At 36.2% G+C, this 20,619-nt stretch overlaps 1 protein-coding gene across 2 annotated transcripts; it reads left to right on the forward strand.

Moving 5' to 3' along the window:
* Positions 1-293: 293 nt before the first annotated feature.
* OGFRL1 (opioid growth factor receptor like 1) lies at positions 294-14,931 on the forward strand. 2 transcript variants are annotated; one of them, XM_016162021.2, is made up of 7 exons: positions 294-677; positions 4,613-4,699; positions 4,843-4,921; positions 8,082-8,160; positions 8,255-8,321; positions 8,428-8,573; positions 12,739-14,931. In XM_016162021.2, the coding sequence occupies exons 1-7, from the start codon at positions 444-446 to the stop codon at positions 13,403-13,405; spliced, it is 1,359 nt and encodes a 452-aa protein (XP_016017507.2). In that variant the 5' UTR covers positions 294-443; the 3' UTR covers positions 13,406-14,931. The 2 variants fall into 2 exon arrangements, with proteins under 2 accessions (XP_016017507.2, XP_036075101.1); XM_036219208.1 differs by having other exon boundaries at positions 366-677; positions 4,840-4,921.
* The last annotated feature ends 5,688 nt before the right edge of the window (positions 14,932-20,619 follow it).

Consider the following 20,619-nt stretch of genomic DNA (forward strand, 5'->3'; position numbering starts at 1 on the left):
GGTCTTCCACTGCCCGGGGGTGGGGGAAAAAAGGGTCGGGTAAGCAGCAGACCCCGATCCGCCCCAGGGGACCTCAAAGGCCGAGCCAAGGAAAGTGGAAAGTGAGGTGTGTCCCCGGGGAGCTCCGGCCGGGAGTGGACAGTTCGCTGTCCTGGGCTGCTGGCTGGCGCTGGCTCCCGCCCTCGGGGAGGAGAAGGAACCAGATGGGCGGGTTCAAGCGTTGGCGGCGGCGACGGTCCCGGGGCCGCCGGCTCCTCCCCGAGAGTGTGCCTGTCTGCCGCTCGCCGCGCTGAGGCAGTGCGGCGGCGGGCGCGCCGAGGCTGCCGCCCAGCGCCCTCGCCGCGGCCATGCCCGGGCCCTAGCGCGCCTGCCGCAGCCCGCGCCCCGCAGCCCCGCGCCCGCAGCCCGCAGCCCGCAGCCCCGCGCCCGCAGCCGCCTCTTCAATGGGCAACCTGCTCGGCGGAGTCAGCTTCCGCGAGCCCACCACCGTGGAGGACTGCGACTCCACCTGGCAGACGGACTCGGAGCCTGAGCCCGAGGAGCTGGGGCCGGGCGGCGGAGGCGAGGGCCCGGGGCAGGAGCCCGAGCAGCCCGCGCAGCCCCCGGAGCGGGCCAGCGGACGGCCCCGCGCCGGTCCCGCGCCGGACGAGGACGCCGAGGCGGCGGGCGCCGAGCAGGTACGCGGCCCCCGGGGGCCTCGGGCTGGGCCGGGGCGCCCTTGCCCCCCGCGCTGGGAGAAAGGACGTCGCGGGGGAGAGGAGCAAGCGCCGAGCTACCCCGGCGCCTTGGGCAGGGGTGCGCGCAGCTGCTCGTCCTCCGCTGCCGGACCCCTCCGTGCCCGCGGCGCCCGGCTGCCCCGCGGACGGGGGCCTGCGGTGGCCGGGAGCGCCGCGGCTGCCCGCTGCCAGCCTAGGGCCTGACCGTAGGCACCACAAGGAAGTCCCTCAAGGCGGAACCCAACTTGAATGGGTGTTTCCTTCGCTTCTGCAGCGCAGCTGGGTGATGTAAAGGTGGGGTGGGAGGAACCTGTCTAAAAATAGAGGATTGTGGAAACTGGTCTAGTGCGCGTTATTGGTAAAAATTACCCAGAATAAGATGGAACTGCATTTGATGAACAGCGAGCATTCTCCCCGACAGTGGGGTTTACAGCCATTAAAAGTATTGTAGGAGGGCCCCATCCGAAGTTCAAACGCCACAGTTCTTACCCGAAGTAAGGCCTTCTTGGAGTTCAAGGCACTCTTCAAAAATCTAATTTCACTCAGAAGACTTGTTGATCCAACTGTGTTTAAATCATTTGCCTAATACAATTTGGAGAGGAGGTTAGTAAAGAAATAAGTATCTCTTTTAATCTCTGATGGAACTGAAAATAATTCAGAAAACTTTAAAAAGGAGGAACGGTTTAGCCAACCGTCTGAGGAAGTGTGTATCTTGGAGGTATTTAAGGTTTCTTGTTCTGCATTAGGCCCTCCTCTTTATCAGTTATGGGAGAATGAGAGTGAAAAAAATGGAGCCCAAAGTCGCATGTGACCACAGGGTGTTTTGCTAGAGTAGAGGAATCATCACCTAAATATTACAGCCAAGGCCGCCTCGTACATTTTATTGATCATCTCTGTTTAGGTCAGGAGGAAACAGAGTCTTAGGGCAGGCTCTCTGCTAAACATGTTATTTCAGCCTACTGCAATTTGGGGTGTGGGGTGGGAGTTGCTGTTTTTAATCCCCGTTTTAGAGAAAACAGGTTTAGAAGCTTGCTCAAGATCATCCAGAAAGAGAATGATGCAAACCCAAGTATGTCCGTTACAAACGTCAGAACCTTTAACCTGTGGGAATTTTGAATATCCTTCTCCTCCTTGTGTTCTGCTTGCTGCTGGGTCACTTTGTATTGGGAATTCAACCCCAGGAAAATATTATATGCTGAATTCCAATGTATTTCTCTTCCCTTGTCTCTCAATTAAATAACCATCTAAAGAAGTCCGGGTTATCAAAACACACCAGCTCAGATTCAGTCTAACTAACCAGGTCCATCTATATAAATCAACTTGATAATTAATGTTCTAACCAGTTAATTGCAACCCCAGTAAACAGTAGATCACACCAACCCTACCTTTTTAATGATTAATTTTTCTTGTTCGTATACCATCTAACTTCTAAAAAAAAAATCTACTTTTTTATTTTGCTTTTTAACTGTTAACCTCATTTATTCCCCACTTCCCATAGGCAATTCATTTGCAGATACTACTGGAGCTACCTTTAAAACGTATTTCAGACTGACTACTTCTTATCACCTCCATTACTGTATTTCTAGTTCGAGTGAACATCTGACAAGTGATGGTGCCATTAATTAAGATGGGGAAGTCTAGGGAGAGTGCCGCTTAAGAGGTTATTTCAAGAATTCTCTTGAGTATGATATCCTATGAGACATCTAAATGGAGTTGTCCACTAATGAATTATATCTCTGAATGGATCCTCAATTCAGGACTGGAGTCCTCAGCATATAAGATTGATGGTATTTAATGTCATGGGAAGATATGTGATTAATGAGGAGTGATGGGGCATGAGGACTAAGCCCTAGACACTCCTCCATTTAGAACTGGTGAAGAGGAGGAAGAGCCAAAGAGGAAGCTGACAAGGGGTCATCAATGAGATAGGAAGAAAACCAGGGGTGGCGTGTTATCTGTTAGTGACATTCACAAGAGCCATTTTGATGGAATGCTGAGGATGAAAACCTGGGGTAGGCCATGAGAGAAGAGGAAATGGAGGCAGGAAGTATGATCAACTCTGGTGACGATTTAATATGAATGGTAGCAGAGATATGGATCTGTAATTAAGGAGGGATTTAGGTCAAGAAAAGTTGTGTATGTTTAAGATTAGCGATACCATATAACGTCTTTGCTCAAGGGAATGATCCAGAAGAGGGTAAAATTTTGGTGATACAGGCAATAGGAACAATGTGTTAAGGAACACAATCTTTGCCTAAACAGTCGAAAGGGGATGGGATAGAGAGTCCAAAAGGAGCAGAAATTGGAGGAGCAGGGACAGATGCTGGGAGTTTGGTACATTTAGAGACTTGGAGGAGGCAATTGTTCTCATGATAATCTTGGGAATTAGGTGGAGCGTGAGTCATTACCTTCATTTCACAGATGATAAAATTAAGACTAAGTTAAGTGATTTGTTTAAGGTCTCACAAATAAGCAGCAGAGTTAAGATCCAGCCCATTTCCTGTCTCCAAGTCTTGGGCTTTGACCTCATACCAAAGTTTCTGTAGCAATCCTTCACTTCTAGTGGAGTTGGGATTGATTTGTACCTAATTAGTTGGAGTTGGAGCCCAGAGCCAGGGTTTCTAGTGCCTGCCTTGTCACTGGGCTCTGGGTCTTGTTCAACTTCTCTAAGCCTGGGTTACCTTGTTTCTAAGATGGAAACACTAATAACTGCCAGCCAGGTGCGTTAGAAGAATCAAATGAAATAATATACATGTAAGTGCTTTGTAAATGGAAAAGTGCTTTCTCTACAAATGTGGATGATGATTCATATGGTTGTAGCTCAGGCTAAATAGATTCAGAAACTTGCTAGGCAGAGCTATTTTGAAATGCGTGGCAAAGACCAGAATTTAAACTTTTCCTTGCTTATGTAACATGACAGAGTAGCTAATGTTAAACATCTCTGTACTTGTAGTAATAGTCAGAATCGCATTAGTTCAAAAATGTGCAGAAATTGCCTTGAGGATGCCAGTCTATCAACACAGATGAGGGGTGATGAGAAAGGATTGGGGGTGAAGCTCTTAATGAATGTTAAAATCTAAACTTTATCTTCTGTTTCATCATCGTCATCAGTCTCATTGTCCTTCTGCAGGACACCGAATACAAGGAACTTTCTTATACATTATAATAGACATATAGTTTACACATGGAATGTAAGTTGATTATATTGACCTTATATTTTAAAAATTACTTGATGGTAGTGAGAATTTTGTTTAGAATGTAAATAGTATGAGTAACTACCACATATAAATTTTGAAGTTCATTCCATTTGAGAGTGTTTCATTGCTTAGTGTGTATATATTTTAAATTTGCTGACTTATATTACATTGTATTATCACTGAATTAACAGAAAATTATTCATGGCTTTGTGTACTTATTCATAAATATTACTTCCAAGTACAGCTAAATATTGCAAAATTATTTCAATTTTCTATATAGAATTGATTTATTATCTTAGCATTTTTTTTTAGCATTATGTATTCTAAAGTAGTTTTATCATGTAATTATTTGTGTAACCTCTGATAAAATACAAGTCTTGAATCCATTTTGAGTTCTGTTTCTGATGGATATTGATCCATAACATTTAGCATTTATAAGCTTTTGGTGAATAATTAAGGTATTTAAGAAAACACCTTAGGACAAATGTTATTGGGTTCAAATCAGAAAGGTAGAATGGCAGCAAATGTTGCTAGTAAGAATTATTAAAAGGACATTTATAATATTTTCAGTAATTTAGACATTTTGACACTTTTCAGGCTTTCTTTGTAGATGCTTATTTTAAAAAAAAATTTCTGGAAATGTCTTGGTGAAATTATCTTGCTTCAACATGTGAATGGAATTTCACTTTTTTATTTTAGGGTGGTGATTCCACTGAAGCAACTGCCAAACCAAAGAGAAGTTTTTATGCTGCGAGGGATTTGTACAAATACCGACACCAGTACCCAGTAAGAGTGCAGAACTTTTTTTTTTTTCCTAAAATGTGTTTCTTGTTTTGTAATGCCAATAAACTAACATGCAAGAAGGGTCTGTGTGCTTTTTAAAAAATATGTCTGTATGCTGGAAATTGATTTATTTTTTCCTTTAGCAGAACTTCAAAGATATCCGATATCAAAATGACTTGAGCAATCTTCGTTTTTATAAGAATAAAATTCCATTTAAGCCAGATGGTGAGTAATCTACCTTGGTAAAAAGCAAACTCTAAATAATAAGTACACCTTTATTCTTTGTTTATTCCATGGTCAGTACATTCTTAATATATTTGTTCATTCACTGAATTTACTTTGCTATGTAATCTAATGAGTCCCCAAAGTCCTAGACCTTGGAGTTGTGAGCATTCACTTGACAAATTCTGAAGGAATAACTGCAGATTAGCAATACTTTCCCACCACCTGTTTATAGTGGTTGTTATCTGAAAGGTAGTGGGGGCCATTTTTGTGAGAGAAAAGATTTATAGAACCATAGAATATTAGATTATTAAGAAACATTGGAGGGGATCAAATTCAGCTTTCTCATTTTAAATATAAGATTACTGGATCTTAAATCTTGAATGACTGACTTGTCGGGTCACTGATTGTGGAGTTGGGTGTTGTTTCCTGAGTTCAGGGTTCTTTCCACTGTACCATACCTGAAAATTATTTAGAACATAATTGGAAAATAATGGTCATTTAGAATTATCTTGCCTATTGGTTTTCAGATTCAGGAGTCAGGGAGCTATAGCAGTTCCAGTTCAGTGTTGCCATTTCCTGAGAAGGAAACTACACATATGGTAGATTTCCATTCAGCCCTGCCAAATAAACTTGCCTCCTCCCTCATGACTCTGCAATTGCCCTCATAGAATCTTTTCAACCCCACAGTGCAATGCAGCTGCTATGGTAATATGCACATTACACTGAGGCACCATGACATGGTTCATTGTGGGCTCTTAATTTTATCCAGATCAAATCAGCAAAAGCTGACTTCTCTTTTTAAAGTTTTATCTCTTTGAGGTGACCAGATGTCCCTGGCTCCTGCCCTTTGCTCTCAGTGGAAATTGAGCTGAAAGCACAGCAGTGTGAGTTAGGGAACAAGGGTCACAGGTCGTAAAACTTTCCAAGTGGCAGTGCCTTGCTTTCTTTGGTGAAGTAAGTGGAGGAAGGAAATCTAAAGGCTGGGCAGAGTGTTGAGAGAAGGACTCCCCTTTCTGTACACTGAGAGATATACCTATTGGGACTTAGAACTTAAGAATGTTGCTGAATTGGCTAGATCCACTGGTCTTTAATTAATTTTCTGATGTCTCAAATGTCTGCTCTGATTTGGAAGGAAACCTCCGGATAAAAATACTTTGTTGTATTTACTAATGATGGAAATACATGGCTTTATTTACTAATAGAAATCATATTAATTAAATTCTTAGGATTTTTTTTTTTTTTTTTTTTTAGGACTTGGGCTAAGAAAACTTTCTGAAGAAATGCAATGATAGAATGTTACTCTGATTTGAATTTAATAAAATTTGCCTAAAGGAATGCCTTCAAATATTAAAAGCATTGAGCATAGAGATATGACAATATTTAACTCAATTATTTTTGTTTTTCTAATAGTGAATTTACTTTTCTAGATGGCAAATTTAAAGCAGTAACTTGAAGTAATGCATTATTGTTTTTGTAATCTTTATCACAAAATTTATTTAAAAATCTAATAAGGTAGATAGAAGTCAGATGTTTAGCTAAAGTCACATGAGCTATTATTCTACTTTATTATGTAAGTTACATCAACTTATACACTTTCTTCTTTAGTATGTACACACACACACACACACACACACACACACACACACACACACTTTCCAGGAAGCATACATCTGCGATGATGTATTTTACTTATTAAATGGGAGAAGAGGCAATTGGAAGGGAAAGCAAATGGGAAACTGGAAGTAAATGGTTTCAACATTGTGAGAGAAAGCCAATAAGTATGAATCAAAAATAACTTTTACCAAACCTTTTGAGAGTGGACCTTTACTACAAATGGTGATCTCTGGAGGAAACAAAAATGAGAGGAGCTAGGTGTAGAGAAATAGTACATTGTGCTTTTTTTTTTTTCTATAAAATTGATAAATGGCCACATAGCCAATTGAGAGGACCTAGACAGATTGAAGCAGGAAGATTTTGTTTTCATAAGAACAATGAGAGTAATGAAGAGGGCTTACTTTTTGGAACCACAAAGACCTGTCATGTACTCCTAGATTTATTGTTTTATTAGTGTGTGACTTTGAACAAATCACACAATTTCCTCATTAGTAAAATGGAGATAACACTGGTTTGAGATAGTTCTGTAAGAGTAAGGTGAATACTGTATACCATATATAATATGGGCCCGACATATAATAGGCACTCAATACTCTTTTTCTTTCATTTTTTCCTTTTTTCTCTTTTTCCTTGCTTCTCTCCTCGACCGTCTGAAACCAGGGGGTGGATAGGGAGGGGAGAGAACAGAAAGAGAGGAAGGAGGAAGGAAGGAAGACGGCAAGGAAGGAAGGACGGACCGAGGATAAAGAGAGAGGGAGGAGGGGGGGGGGGAGGGAGGGAGGGGGAGGAGGCGTGGGGAGGGAGGGAGGGAGGTAGTGATGGGATTTAGATGATCGAGAGCGATAAGAGCTATCTATATCTATCTATAGGAGTTTTTCTATTTAGAGTCTTTTCTCTTTCTCTCTTTCTTCTTTCTTTCTCCCTTTCTCTCTTTCTCTCTTTTTGTCTCTTTCTCTCCTCTCCTCTCTGCTCTCTTTCTCCCCTCTTGTTTTCCCTTCTCTTCTATTCCCTTCCTTTCCTTTCCCTTTCCTTCCCTTCTCTTTTTTATTTGATCCTATCTAGTATTTAAAGAACTATATGACCCTTTTAGGGCAGGGGCTGGTAAACTTCTATACAGAGCTAGACAGTGAATATATTTTGCTTTGTGGGCCATATGGTCTCTACAGCAAGTACTAAACTCTGCTATTTTAATGTAAAATATATAAATTAATTTTATGTATTCATTTGTACGTGCTGTGTACCAATAAAACTTTATTTACAAAAGAGATGGCAGACCATAGTTTGCCAGCCTCTGCTTTAGAGTAATGCTGTTCAGCAAAACTTTCTGCAGCTGGAGGTGTCACTGTTTTCTTTGTTTTTGTTTTTTTTTTTAATAAGCCTATATATAACAATATATGGAATAGAGAATTCATCTTTAAAAAGCATTATTATTGTGTTGTTATTAAAATTTAATAGATTTTAACATAAAGCTTAAACGATTAAATCTTAAAACGCTTTCAATAATGTTTTAAATGTCTGATTCATTTTCTAAATATTTACTGTTTAGGTGTTTACATCGAAGAAGTTCTAAATAAGTGGAAAGGAGACTATGAAAAACTGGAGCACAACCACACCTATATTCAATGGTTAGTTACATGTTATCTGTCTTCAATCATGTCCTATTTAATCATGTGCGTTTTCCAGACAACATTAATATAAATTTTTTTTTCTAAAAAATAGGCTTTTCCCCCTGAGAGAACAAGGCTTGAACTTTTATGCTAAAGAACTAACTACATATGAAATTGAGGTAACGCAAGCTCATTTAATTTTATATGAGATGGCCAAATAATATTGCTGTTTTACTGGTCTGGTAACTACCGAATCATTTCAGCTGACTTTTTTCTTTTCATTAGGAATTCAAAAAAACGAAAGAAGCAATTAGAAGATTCCTTTTGGCTTATAAAATGATGTTAGAATTTTTTGGAATAAAATTGGTTGATAAAACTGGAAATGTTGCTCGGGCTGTTAACTGGCAAGAAAGATTTCAACATCTGAATGAGTAAGTAAAGCCCCCGCAGTACATTGGGGGCCAGCATGTTATTTTCCTTTGGTTGGAATTCTCTGTGGAACTTAGGAGCAACTGGCAGACAGACCCAGGAATCCAAAATCAGAAGCTAGTCTAAAATGCATTTTATTCCCTGTTCTATATTATAAAACAAAATAACAACAAAAAAGAACAAAATTCTAGAAATATGAAATATGAGTATTCAGCTTCACAGCTGTTTCTTCCTGTAACCTCTTTACTACCTATAGCCAACTGTGGCTCTTTCCCTCTTTATGCCATGTTTCCGGGAAGTTAGGGTTATTGTATATATACGGTTTCCTCAATCCCCTCAACTTGGTTGTAAGTTTCTTGTGGCACAGTCTGTTCCTCAAGCATGGTGCCTTCTTAGAGTAAGTCCAGAGGTTAAGCCTGTGACATATAAAGATTATTTTATAAGATTGAGATATTCTCAATATTTTACTAAAAAGGAGGAAAAAGTAGAATCTTCACCGTGTAGGTCAAAAACAAAAGACCATTTTTGGTTGATAAATTTCAAAATCTGTGAAGAAAATTTTAAGTTTATTTAGAACTGATTCACTGTATTCTTTTGTTTGGATATTTATAACTTTCATTAATACTTATATCCAAAGTTTATTTTTCTTATTATTTTCTTCACATGGAAACTGGCCTTTTTTTTTTCTTTTTTATAGAGTGACTTATGCGTGCTGGACTATAAAACCGCAGCTTCAAAGAACTGTTTAGCACATTATAATTAGCTATACTGGGCAAGTACTAAGAGAGAAAAAATTAAAACTACCTAAGAAATTTTTTTGTACAAAACAAATTAGAATTTTGTGTATCAATTAACTAAAATTTTTGTGTCTTTCTAGGACCTTCCTCTTGCTTTGGTAAAATAAATATTACTATTTAAGCCTTCCTTTTACTTTATTAGTTATTATTGACACTATTAAAATGGTGGCTTGTACTAAAACACTGAAAAAATGAACATAAAGCTTTGTGATCCTGACTATAAGACCCATTAACTCATAACTCAAGTTAAGTTTGGTTTATATTGGACACTTAAAGTAGAATTATATATATGCCTCTACCTAAGCAATACAGGTAGCTATCTCTGGACAGTTTCTAAGCACTTATGTCACATTGTCAAAGAAAGCTGTAAGCAAGTAGCCTATTGACATTATGGCAGAAGTAAATCTTTGGAATGGATCTGATAGTGCCTTATCTTCCATGTACTCATCTCTATCATTTTAGAGAATCTTCAACCCCAACTCGTTTTTGGTTGGAGTAGCAATCTTGTTTAGTAAATGTTTGTTGAATGAATAAATGATAACAACATAGATTTGTCAGCTAAAATCCTCCTTGGGGTTATATTTTCAGGTCCTCTAATTGATAGCTGGTAACAGAACTCTTCTGAAGGCTTTAGTGAAATGATCTCCTTGGTTGAGTCAGGGGAGGGGAGCCTGAACTAGCTGTTATATCTCACTCGTCTGTGCCGTCTAGCTCCCTTACTTTCTACTGCCCATTGTCTCTTTTTTTCCCTTCCTTGGGTATTGCATAGAACTTTTCCAGCTGTGAATTAACTGACTTAAAATCTTCCAGAAAACAACTTTGCTTTGCAGCTTATTTGCCAAAAAATTATATTGACTAAATTGAATAAAGTAAAGAGGATTATATGAAAACTTCTATTTTCTTTCTCCAATTGGGTTCTTTTCTGGTTTATCCTTAAATGTCATAACTTATTTGTGTTTTAATCAGTAGGACATCTTGAATTTTTTAGAATAGGTGGGAAACTCAATGTATTTATAGTAGCCCCAGCAGACAAAAAATATCGAGTGGAAGTGAACAAGTGATCATAACTAAAAGAGGTGAAATATTTTCAAACATGAGAGTACAAATATATAAACCAATCACCAAAGTGTATTTCCAATTTTATTTGTAATCACTTTGGATTACTAAGTCACATTTTAGACCCTGGAATCTCCTCTAACTTATTTTCTGTCTCCCGGTTTTTGCCTTCTGTGCGTATTCTCTTCATCTACTTGGTTTTCCTGAAAACTTCAGCCCTTATCTCTGTCTGAAAGCTTAACTTCTCTTATTTATCTGCTACTAAACCCCAAAGGTTGCACATAACATTAGGAGAGGTTTAATGTTTGTCTTTATTTCAAATCATATTGAAACACCCAATTTCTTTCTTACATAATTTTGTGTCATAATCTTGATCTTCATTCTCTTCAACCCTAGTTTTTGTCTTTTTCTACTGTTATGTAAATATTTTTAATTGGAGAATGTGTAGATACAGATAACTATGTACAGAAATTTTAATTTGGCCATTCGTCTTGGACTCAATATATGAAATTGAGCTGGTTGCAAATATAGTAAATTTTGTTGTCATATAAATCCTCTTTGAGATTTAAAAAAATATGTACTTTTACTTTTTCATACATTTCTTTATCATAGACTTATGAAGCAGATGTTGCCCAAGAGATTTTTCACAGTTTTTAGAGTACATAGAAGTTGTTATATTAACCTAACGACTAAGTCAGTCCTGCTGTTAATGGCACATTAATAACTTCACCCAAATTTGTAGTCTCAAAATACCCTTACTTTTAAAAGATGCAGAGTCATAAACTGAAACAAATCTGTGCTACATTTTACCCTTTGCCTTCAGAGAGTTGAATATTTAGATAATACTTTTTTGGTATACCCAGAAGGTAGTGGTGGTAAAAAGTGCATGACTTCTCTTTTCCAGTGTTTGGTTAGCCCGAATCATTAAGGTTTTTGTTTTGTCCAAAAAAGCTCTCTTATTAAAATACAAGACCATGGAACCACTCTCTTGTTTTCTCAAATAATTCATCAACATTTTTCTCCATTCTTCCCCAATAATTTGCTAGTGATTTCTAAGTGAAATGCCCCAAGCTCTTTTGGAAGCCAAGATAGGTATATGCAATGCTTACATAAAGTTTAATGTCTGAGGTATAAAATAGGTTTAGGAAGTTAAAAATAAGTGATATTGGGTAAATAAATACCTGGGCTGTTGATAATACATGTAGTAGAAAATTTTTTTAGGATACAGGCAAGCATGTGTAATAAGGCAACTATTGTGCTGAGCTAAGTGGGGTAGATAGGTTATGAATTATGACATAATAAGATCAGAAAACATTCATCTGATAATGGCCTTAGTTTTGGCACAGAGGAGAAAGGTGTTAGTACAGTTTGGAGGAAAAGGCATCTTTGGAATCAATGCCATTAGAAGGAAAATTTAAAATTCTCTGATCAGGAAAGAGGAGGAGAGAGAAGCCAGGGATAGAAGAGAATTAAATTGGAATAGGTACAAGTATTGTGATTCTTAATCCAAATATTTAAATAATAACAATAATAATATTGTTAAATACTATCTAATATTTATTGAGTTCTACATGCCCTGCATATTTATCAACTCGTTTGATTTTTACAACAGTATAGTAAAGGCTGGGAAGGACAGGTACAAGCCTTAGAGAGACACTATAATTTCACATAGCCGTAAATGGTAGAGCCAGGATATAAACTCAGGTCTGTCTCTAAAGTCCATTCTCTTAACTATTTAAACTATGCTCTGCTAAGCTGTCGGTGTTACATCTTTTGTCAGAATTGTTCTAGCAAGTAGGGTGGTTTTTATTGCTTTCCTTGTGAGTTGGCTAATATGGTGGATTTTGCTGACCAGCTGACACTGTAAATTGTATTATTCATCTTATAGCTAATGTGTTTCTGTTCCACACTGGTTACCTGTGACAGGTACAACACATTGGTATTGTTGCAAATAAATGCCCCAGTAGATCACTCATTCTCAGTGTATTTAATAAACAAATGACAATTCAACATCGGTAGGAATAAATTTTAATCTAAATATTTTTCAAATATGAAAAACTGAAAAAGCAAGGAGAATTTGTATTATATCTTTGAGTTTCACAATGATTGACATTACATTGAGGTATAAGGGTTTAATACCTTCTAATTTATTTTTCTTAATGATGTCTTTCTTATATGACTTTTAGTAAAATCATTATAAGGCATATTTCCATTGTTTACAGTTCCATGAAAAATATTCTCTTGATAGATTTTATTCCCCTGCTTTCCTCCACCTTATTTTTTCCACCTAATTTTATTCAATCCTCTCTTCTAGGTCTCAGCACAACTATTTAAGAATCACCCGTATTCTTAAAAGCCTTGGTGAGCTTGGATATGAAAGTTTTAAGTCTCCTCTTGTAAAATTTATTCTTCATGAAGCTCTTGTGGAAAATACTATTCCCAATATTAAACAGAGTGCTCTGGAATATTTTGTTTATACAATTAGAGACAGAAGAGAAAGGAGAAAGCTCCTGCGTTTCGCCCAGAAACATTATACGCCTTCAGAGAATTTTATCTGGGGACCACCTAGGAAAGAGGAGTTGGAGGGAAGCAAAGCCCAGAAATCGCCTGTCTCTCCTGCCTCTGGTCATAACAGTCAAATTTGTACGCACAAAAAATTCAAGGACTCCAAACATTCCTCCTCAGCTGTTTCTGTAAATAACAAAACATCTGAAGAAAAAAAAGTGGCACCAGGCGAGCCTGGAGAAGAGACAGACAGGCCCAGCACAGAGCCCAGCAGTGAAGCTGCCAGTCCAAGGAACACAGAAAAGGATGGTAATGATGAAAATTCAAATTCTCAGCCAGAAAAAACAATTAATAATCCCACAGAGAAAAAGGAGAGCACATCTCCTCCTGAAAAAGATGAAGAAGGTGAAAATTATAACCAAGACTGTGAAAATCCTGGAAAGACAGGTTCCCATGATGATGTACTATTACAGTGAATTATCAGAAAGCCACAGACCAGTTTAGGTAAGGGAGGAAGAAACTACTGTACAGTTTATCCTAAGGAACAAGGGTCACATTCCAAATCTTAGCCATCTGTGTTTTCTGTTGTAAGCATTTTGTCATCATTGTTTTTAATTTTGGATGATAGTGAATTTAAGAAGATGATTTAAGACAAGACCCAATAAAAGAATGCATTCTGTAACACTTTTAAGATGTGAGTTTTTAAATTCTCTATGCAGTAATTATTTTACAATTATTTTCATGTATCTGGAAATAATCATGTAGTATTTGATATGTCAAATTCTTTTGAGAGATTACAGTCTCCCTGAAGAGAACCAAGAGGATAATTTCATTATGTTACCACACGTTTGCCTAATTTATGGATGAATTTTTTTAAGCTGGAAGGAAGAATTTGGTCTTCTCAAATATATTCAGAAAGTAATTTGTATTTCTTCATTGCACTTCAACATGTTTATTTGAAAGTCTGATAAATGAAATGGGTATTCTTGGGAGCTATAATCTCCACAGTCTGTTTGTCAGTCCTACTGTCTTTTCCTCTTTCCCTCTCTCCACACTCATCCTCATTCACTTTGTCAACCAGTATATACATTTCTACTGTACATTTGGATCATCTCTTATGTTGATATTAACATGGAACAGAGACTTTCAATTGTATGATTTCAAAATTTTCCTTTATTTAAAATAATAAACATATTTTTCCATATTAAGAGCTTAAAAACAAATTTTGATGCAAAAGTCTAAGAAAAGAATTTTGCATTCTATGGCTGTTCCATATAAATTTGGTGCTTGTTTCTAAGTACAAATTACTAAATAATTAAAAAATAAGAAAAATTATTTATGCCTCTTGCATTGAGAACAAAGCAGTGGTCCCTAAAACCATTAATAACTCAGTATCATGTGGACTATGAAATTAATATACTACTTAGTCCACAGTGCATCTTTCTAAAAAAAGAAATACAATATAATACATCTCTATAAGTTGTCAAACCTTAAAATTGAGAACAAATTTAAAATTCCATGTACTCAGTTTTAGTAAGCTCTTAATGTTAATATGGGTTAAGAACAAATAATTTCATTTCCTATAATCTTATTCCTAATTATTACCATTAGGAAACAATGGAAACACTAGTCAGAATTTCAGAGTATGCATCCAAATATAGTTAAAGCAATGAATAGAACAAGAATTTCACTCTATCGCATTTTGAAAAAAATTGGCTTTAGTGTGTGTCTTTTAAGGCTTTAAGGTTTTTAAATTCTATCCACTTTAACCCCCAGAGAATTTTTACCACATTCTATTTTTTAATCATATCGTATGATCTGTTACATTTATTGATCAAGTGATTTTAAGTAGGAGATTTCTAGAAAATAAACATACCAATAATATGCCTTTAGAAATATGATTTTATTGCTTTGAAGTCGCTCAAACGACTTTTTTTTTTATGTGAATGTTAGTAACATTCATGTTGTATATTGTATTCCAATAAATATAGAACGTTTGTCATTTTTGGTTCCCAAAATATGCCAATTTTTGCTTTCTACTGTTTTGTGAAGCGATTAAGATTTGGGCGGGGGGCATTCTGTGTTTGCATTTCAGTTTCTTTTTTACATGGACCCTCTAATGTGCTTGTAGCAGCGTTCTCATAGTGCTTAATTATCAGTTTACAGACATAGGGGATGAGAACAGGTTGTCACGTTGGGCTGAATTGTAGGAATACAATTTAATTCAAAATATCTTACCAATTTTGCATACATGATAAAGTGTTTAGACTCTTTTCTAAGTGCGCAATGTTAAAAATTTGTGACAAGATTTTAAGATATTAAACAGTGGACAGATACTAAAATAAGTGGATATAATCTGAATTACTTAGAAACTGTAGTATTGAAGCCCTTCTAAGTAAAACACATTTTATTCAACAATTTAACTTTTAGAATATTAATTTGAGATTTGATTAGATTGTACCATTTAATTTGAGAAATTTTATTTCAAGGGAAAAACTGCCTGGCTTCCATTTAAAATAGGCCTTTTCTCACCACATTCACACATAGCAGTATGATTCCTACATTTAATCTATAAGTAATTTATGAGAGACTAATTCAGTGGAGAACAAGTGAGAGGATGTTATTTCTTTTGCAGATAAAAATTATGAGTGTCTAGAGTTTTTTTCTATTAATACTTTGTATGTTTAATTGTTTTTAAAATAAGATTATAGATACATATTTATGGGTCTTAGATATGAAACAGCCTTCTAGGTTTGGCTCTGGTGTTTTATATCTTTAAAAACTACCATATGCTTATAGAAATTTACTGAGAAGCTGCTATAAAACCCCAGTGAAGCATGGCCAAATAGCTAGGAACATTATTGAATCTTTGCAAATATATAGACTTTATTACTGTATCATGGACTTCGAAGATACTAAATATTGGCTATCGATAAAATATTAACTTGCATTTCATAGCAAATAGATGTACTGCTTGGTTAGTCTAGTACATTTCTAATATTTTGTGCTTTCATATTTCTAAGGAGATAATATATGTGAAAATATTTTGAAATGCTGTAATATGATATATAATTATAAGATATGTCAACACGGTAAATATGTATAACAAGAATATTGTACCATTTTACATTTTTATGCTCAATATCAGAAGAAACTCAAAAGAATCAGAAGTTAAAATAGTCTGCTTTCTATAAATCAGGTCTGTTTCTCAGTTCAAAAGTTATTCTGTATAGTTTTATTTTAAATTTAGCTTTTGAGACTACTTTTCTTCAGTTTCAAAGATAAAACATACAACTCAGGAGTTACTAGAGAAGTTCTAAAATTATTGATTAGTATTAAAAATATAAAATGTGAAAATGCCATAATACCTATCATAGCCATTACGTTTCGTATTTTGTCATATACAATTACCAACTTCGCTTCTAATGTTTATACCTTAATCTGAGTGAAAGTATGATCTGGTGAAAAAGGAAAAACAATACAGTGTTACATTTGAGTTACTCTTTAAGAAATCTTTTTAGTAAGTAAACTTCCATATAAAGTGGTTAAAAATTGGTTGAACTGGATGGTGAGAGAATGTTTGGTTAATTGTTTAGTTTTATTTCCCAAGTTTATAATAGAGTTATGGTCGAGATTATACTAAGTAAATTAAGCACGGTTTTTGTCTTTCTGTAATTGAGGCTCCTCTAAAAGCTTCTTGATCTTGCTTTATTGTAGTTATATCAGTATGTCTTTCATGTCTCTATTAGGGGTGAGTGGAAATCCTTCGTTATAGGAGTAGTTTCCAAGATTTCTGTTTCTGTTTCCCACTTAGAAAATTCCCCTTTCTCTTTTGGGATGTAAGCGTTAAATATAAGGTAAAGCTGGAGTTAGATGTGCTAGAATCATTTCAAATGCAGGTCAGTTGTGCAGGATGATGACCTGGGTCAATGTAGGATCTAGAAAGTAGGATTTAGGAGTGTACATACATTGACTTCTTTCGACTTTAAATTCTGTAGTGTTTATTACATGAACAGATTTGTGTGGATAATCTCTAGGGTGACAGTGAGTGCTGCCCTGCCTCCTTCCCTCTCCTAGTTATCCAGCCCACCCAGCAGATTGTGTTCAGGGACAGACTGTGTTTTTAAAAACCTCTTATTACTGAAGTTGATAATATTATAGTTATAAATATGAATGTCTGGAGGTGTCCAGATGTGCCTTAACTAATGTAAATGGCTTTCATTCAGGAGTTTAAATTTTTACTTCATTGTAAAATCTTGCCATATAAAGACTTTTCCAAACCATGAATATCAGTTATTTTAATGAAATTTACTTCGGTGCTTTTTCATTTTGGAGAAATTTCCATTTGTGACAGTAGCATCAGTTCATAAGGAAGTGTACTTACCACAATGTTCAACAATAAGTGTTTACAGTAAGAAAAATTAACTACATTATTGAATTTATTTATGCTTTTACTTAATTTTGCTACATGCTATAGTTTTCATTTTGAACTTTTCTCAACTGCTGCAAGAAATATTTATCTGTGTTTCACTTCTTGTTCTTAACTGCAGGTGGATGCAGAAAATGGAATTCTATTAGAGAAATTATTGAAAGTTTAATTCCAGTAGATGGAAGAATCTGAAATTAATTTTTTAAACTTTTATGCTGTAGTCTTATCAGAAATATTTAAAAAGCACCGTTCTTGCTTTTTTTCCTGGATTAGAGAGAATGTTCTTTGTCACATTCTACTTCTTTTTTTCCTATTCTGTTGAGAAGCTTATTGTTTTAGTTATTTGTGGGAACTAACCTCTTAATAAGTTTGTTTTCTTGAATTAAAGTTTTCACGTGGAGTATACAATTAAGTCCTTTGTTTTATGGCCCAAACTATTGCCTGCATGTAGATTTCAGAAAGGGATACGTAACTAAGAACCAGAAAGAGCATCTTGGTGAAGCGGAACCAATGCTAGGCAGCAGCCTCTGTGATGGCATGATGGGTCTTCACAGCCTCCTCTGAATAATGAGGATGTTGGGTCCCAGGATCTCTGACTTCTAAGGAAGATGGGCCACCTTGGACTCCATACATAATTTTAATGGGCATCAATTTTCATAAAATATTTATTAGCTACCATTTTGTAGTTGTTTAAGAAATTGCGAACAATTGGACACCTACTATATAAATTATAGCTGAATCCTAACTATCTTGAGAAACATTAAAATATCAATTCCACTTCTCCCTTCCATCAGTGTTTCAATTAAAAATTATTTGAGTTCTTTCATAGGTATACATAAAAATGTTTTTTCACATAATGATTTTAGTATACTTGAAAAATGAAGTGAGGGAGAGGGCATTGATGCTCATTAGTTACGTTAAAAGACCTTTTTAAAAAGAAACAGTCAAAAATTTTATGAAAATATATTTAAAGTACAAAGTTTATCATTTTCATTGTTAAATTATAATGGAATTTGTGGAACAGGTTCTGCGCTCACTGGTCAAATGGACATTTTTTTTTTCAGCACTGATGGATTTAGTTTTGTGTGAAGAAAAGGAAAACACAAACTGAAACAAAAGATTAGAACAGTAGCAAGAAGCTCATATATAACCAGTTATAAGTTTGTGCAAGTGCCAGAATTATTGGAAGCTGATGAGGACTATCTACAAAAGTTTTATGGTGGGGATGTGCTTTCAGAATCAGATCTGTGTTATTTGTACTGAGGAGAATCAGAAATTGATGTGGAAACAGAATCCCAATGATACTCTTATTTGAACCCTGTATTCTGCCCACTCCGAAGTAGACCGACATCTTTTAGTAGACAGAATTGGTCAAATGATCAGATGCCAAGTTTAATTCCTTTGCTGATATGTATCAATAGTTAGTGGTTTTACTAACAAAAAGTTAAATTGAGAGACTGGCTGCAGATAAAGAAGATTTAGTGATAAATTATTTATAAATGAAGTGACTGTCTCCCATACCATCAAGAGTCGACAGCACACTAATTGTGTGGTGTTACAATTAAGAAAACGAATGAGAGCAAAGTATTGGGCCCTTCAACAAGCATTTTCTTTTTCCTTTTTATAAAAAGGGCATTTACTTGTTTCCTAAGTAAGATGCTGGCTCATCGATGTTACCCAAGAAGCTAGATGGCCAGCTGGGTCTAGACATTATTTCAATTTGGAAACTCTGATGTCCTTGGTATTTTAAGTATTTCAGGAAAGTAGGTATAATTCTTAAAAACATGTATGTTTTGCTTCCCATATAAACTCTGACTCTCCAGTGGCCACTGGGCCTTTGTTTTCTGTATTTTATTGCAGTATGAATTACAGAATGCTGTGCATGTCTGTTAGTACCAATACCATGTGTATGTGGTAGGAGTTGTAACCAGTTTCTGGATCTGTATGGTACTATGAAACACTTCTTTTATAATTCTGTAACTGTATGGCAGTGTTATGCCAAAAATGTATAAAGAGCAATAGTTTCTCTTGCTTACTGCTGTATTTTAAATATTGTTTCTGAACTAATACAGTTAAGAGTTCCTTTAGAGTAATTATTTTAATTTAGCTATTGCCAAATATAAATCCTGCAAAACAAATACAAGCCACTTTGTCTTTCTTACTTAGCATTTTAGCATTATGTTAAGAGTACACTATGTTGATTTTGCATGATTAAAATATTTTTAAAGAGCCGGAACAAATGACTTGCTGTTTTCCTATTTTTGACATATTTTTCATGATTATCATATGAGATCAACATCTTTTTTATCTTCTAAAATAAATATTTTGAAGGGTGAAATCTTATTTACACATGAAGTCATTTTTGTTATGAGAATTTGGAGGGCAGATCACACGTGTAAATACTTGGATATTCTCTATTTTCCTTTAACGCATAGTTTAAAAAGTATGTTTAATACAGATGAATGAAAGTGAATAACTAATGAGGATGACAGATTTTTTTTTTATTAAATAGGGCTAGTCTTTTTAAAAAGTCAACTTTTTGATTAAGAAAAATTCAGTCGTGAGGTAAAAGTGAGGCGGTAGCTCTGATATCACAGGCAATGTGGATGAAGATGAGGAAAGGCATAAAATTTGAGCTTGGCTGCACCAACCTATGCAGGCAGGAAAAGAGAGGATGAGAGAAATAAGAATATAGTGTGGTAAGAGTCAGAGTGAAATCACATTGTGCATAATTGAAAAGGGGGATGGGGAGAAAGAAAAAGAAGGAGAAAGGGAAGGAGGAAAGAGAGAGAGAGAGAAAGAGAGAGAGAGAGAGAGAGAGAGAGAGAGAGAGAAAGAGAGAGTCAGAGTCATAGGGGTGAGTGAGCATGATTTTAACTGCAACCTTTGGGATGAATTATTTAGTAAACAGAGGAATGTGCACAAGCAATTATTGTCATAAGGGAAGAATGGACACATTCTGGTAATAGAAAATAGAGTTTTTCTTTCCCCCAAAGATGGAATGTCTGAAGGCAAAGTAAAATCTTGAGACTGGAGATTCTCTATATCGTGAAAAATTCAGGACTGAGTCTGCATTTCTTCAAAGATGTAAAAATTAATATGGGAGAGAGTTTGGAGAAAAGATTTATAACATGCTTCTCATTCTAAGCCTCAAGTGAATGCAGAGCAGGCAAGCTCCTGTTCCAGGGGTGGAACGGAACACCAGCCCACATGAAAGTTTGGCTTCTTGTGGGTGATTTTAAGGCTTTGGCGATGGTGACT

This window comes from Rousettus aegyptiacus, unplaced genomic scaffold, assembly GCF_014176215.1.
Source record: "Rousettus aegyptiacus isolate mRouAeg1 unplaced genomic scaffold, mRouAeg1.p scaffold_m13_p_1, whole genome shotgun sequence".
In the NCBI taxonomy this organism is placed as follows: Eukaryota; Metazoa; Chordata; class Mammalia; order Chiroptera; family Pteropodidae; genus Rousettus; species Rousettus aegyptiacus.

Coding starts and splice junctions, on each gene's coding strand:
- OGFRL1 (XM_036219208.1), top strand. CDS start 444: ATGGGCAACCTGCTCGGCGGAGTCAGCTTCCGCGAGCCCACCACCGTG. Junction 8,322..8,427: donor TAACTACATATGAAATTGAG/GTAACGCAAGCT, acceptor TCTTTTCATTAG/GAATTCAAAAAAACGAAAGA. Junction 8,574..12,738: donor AGATTTCAACATCTGAATGA/GTAAGTAAAGCC, acceptor CCTCTCTTCTAG/GTCTCAGCACAACTATTTAA.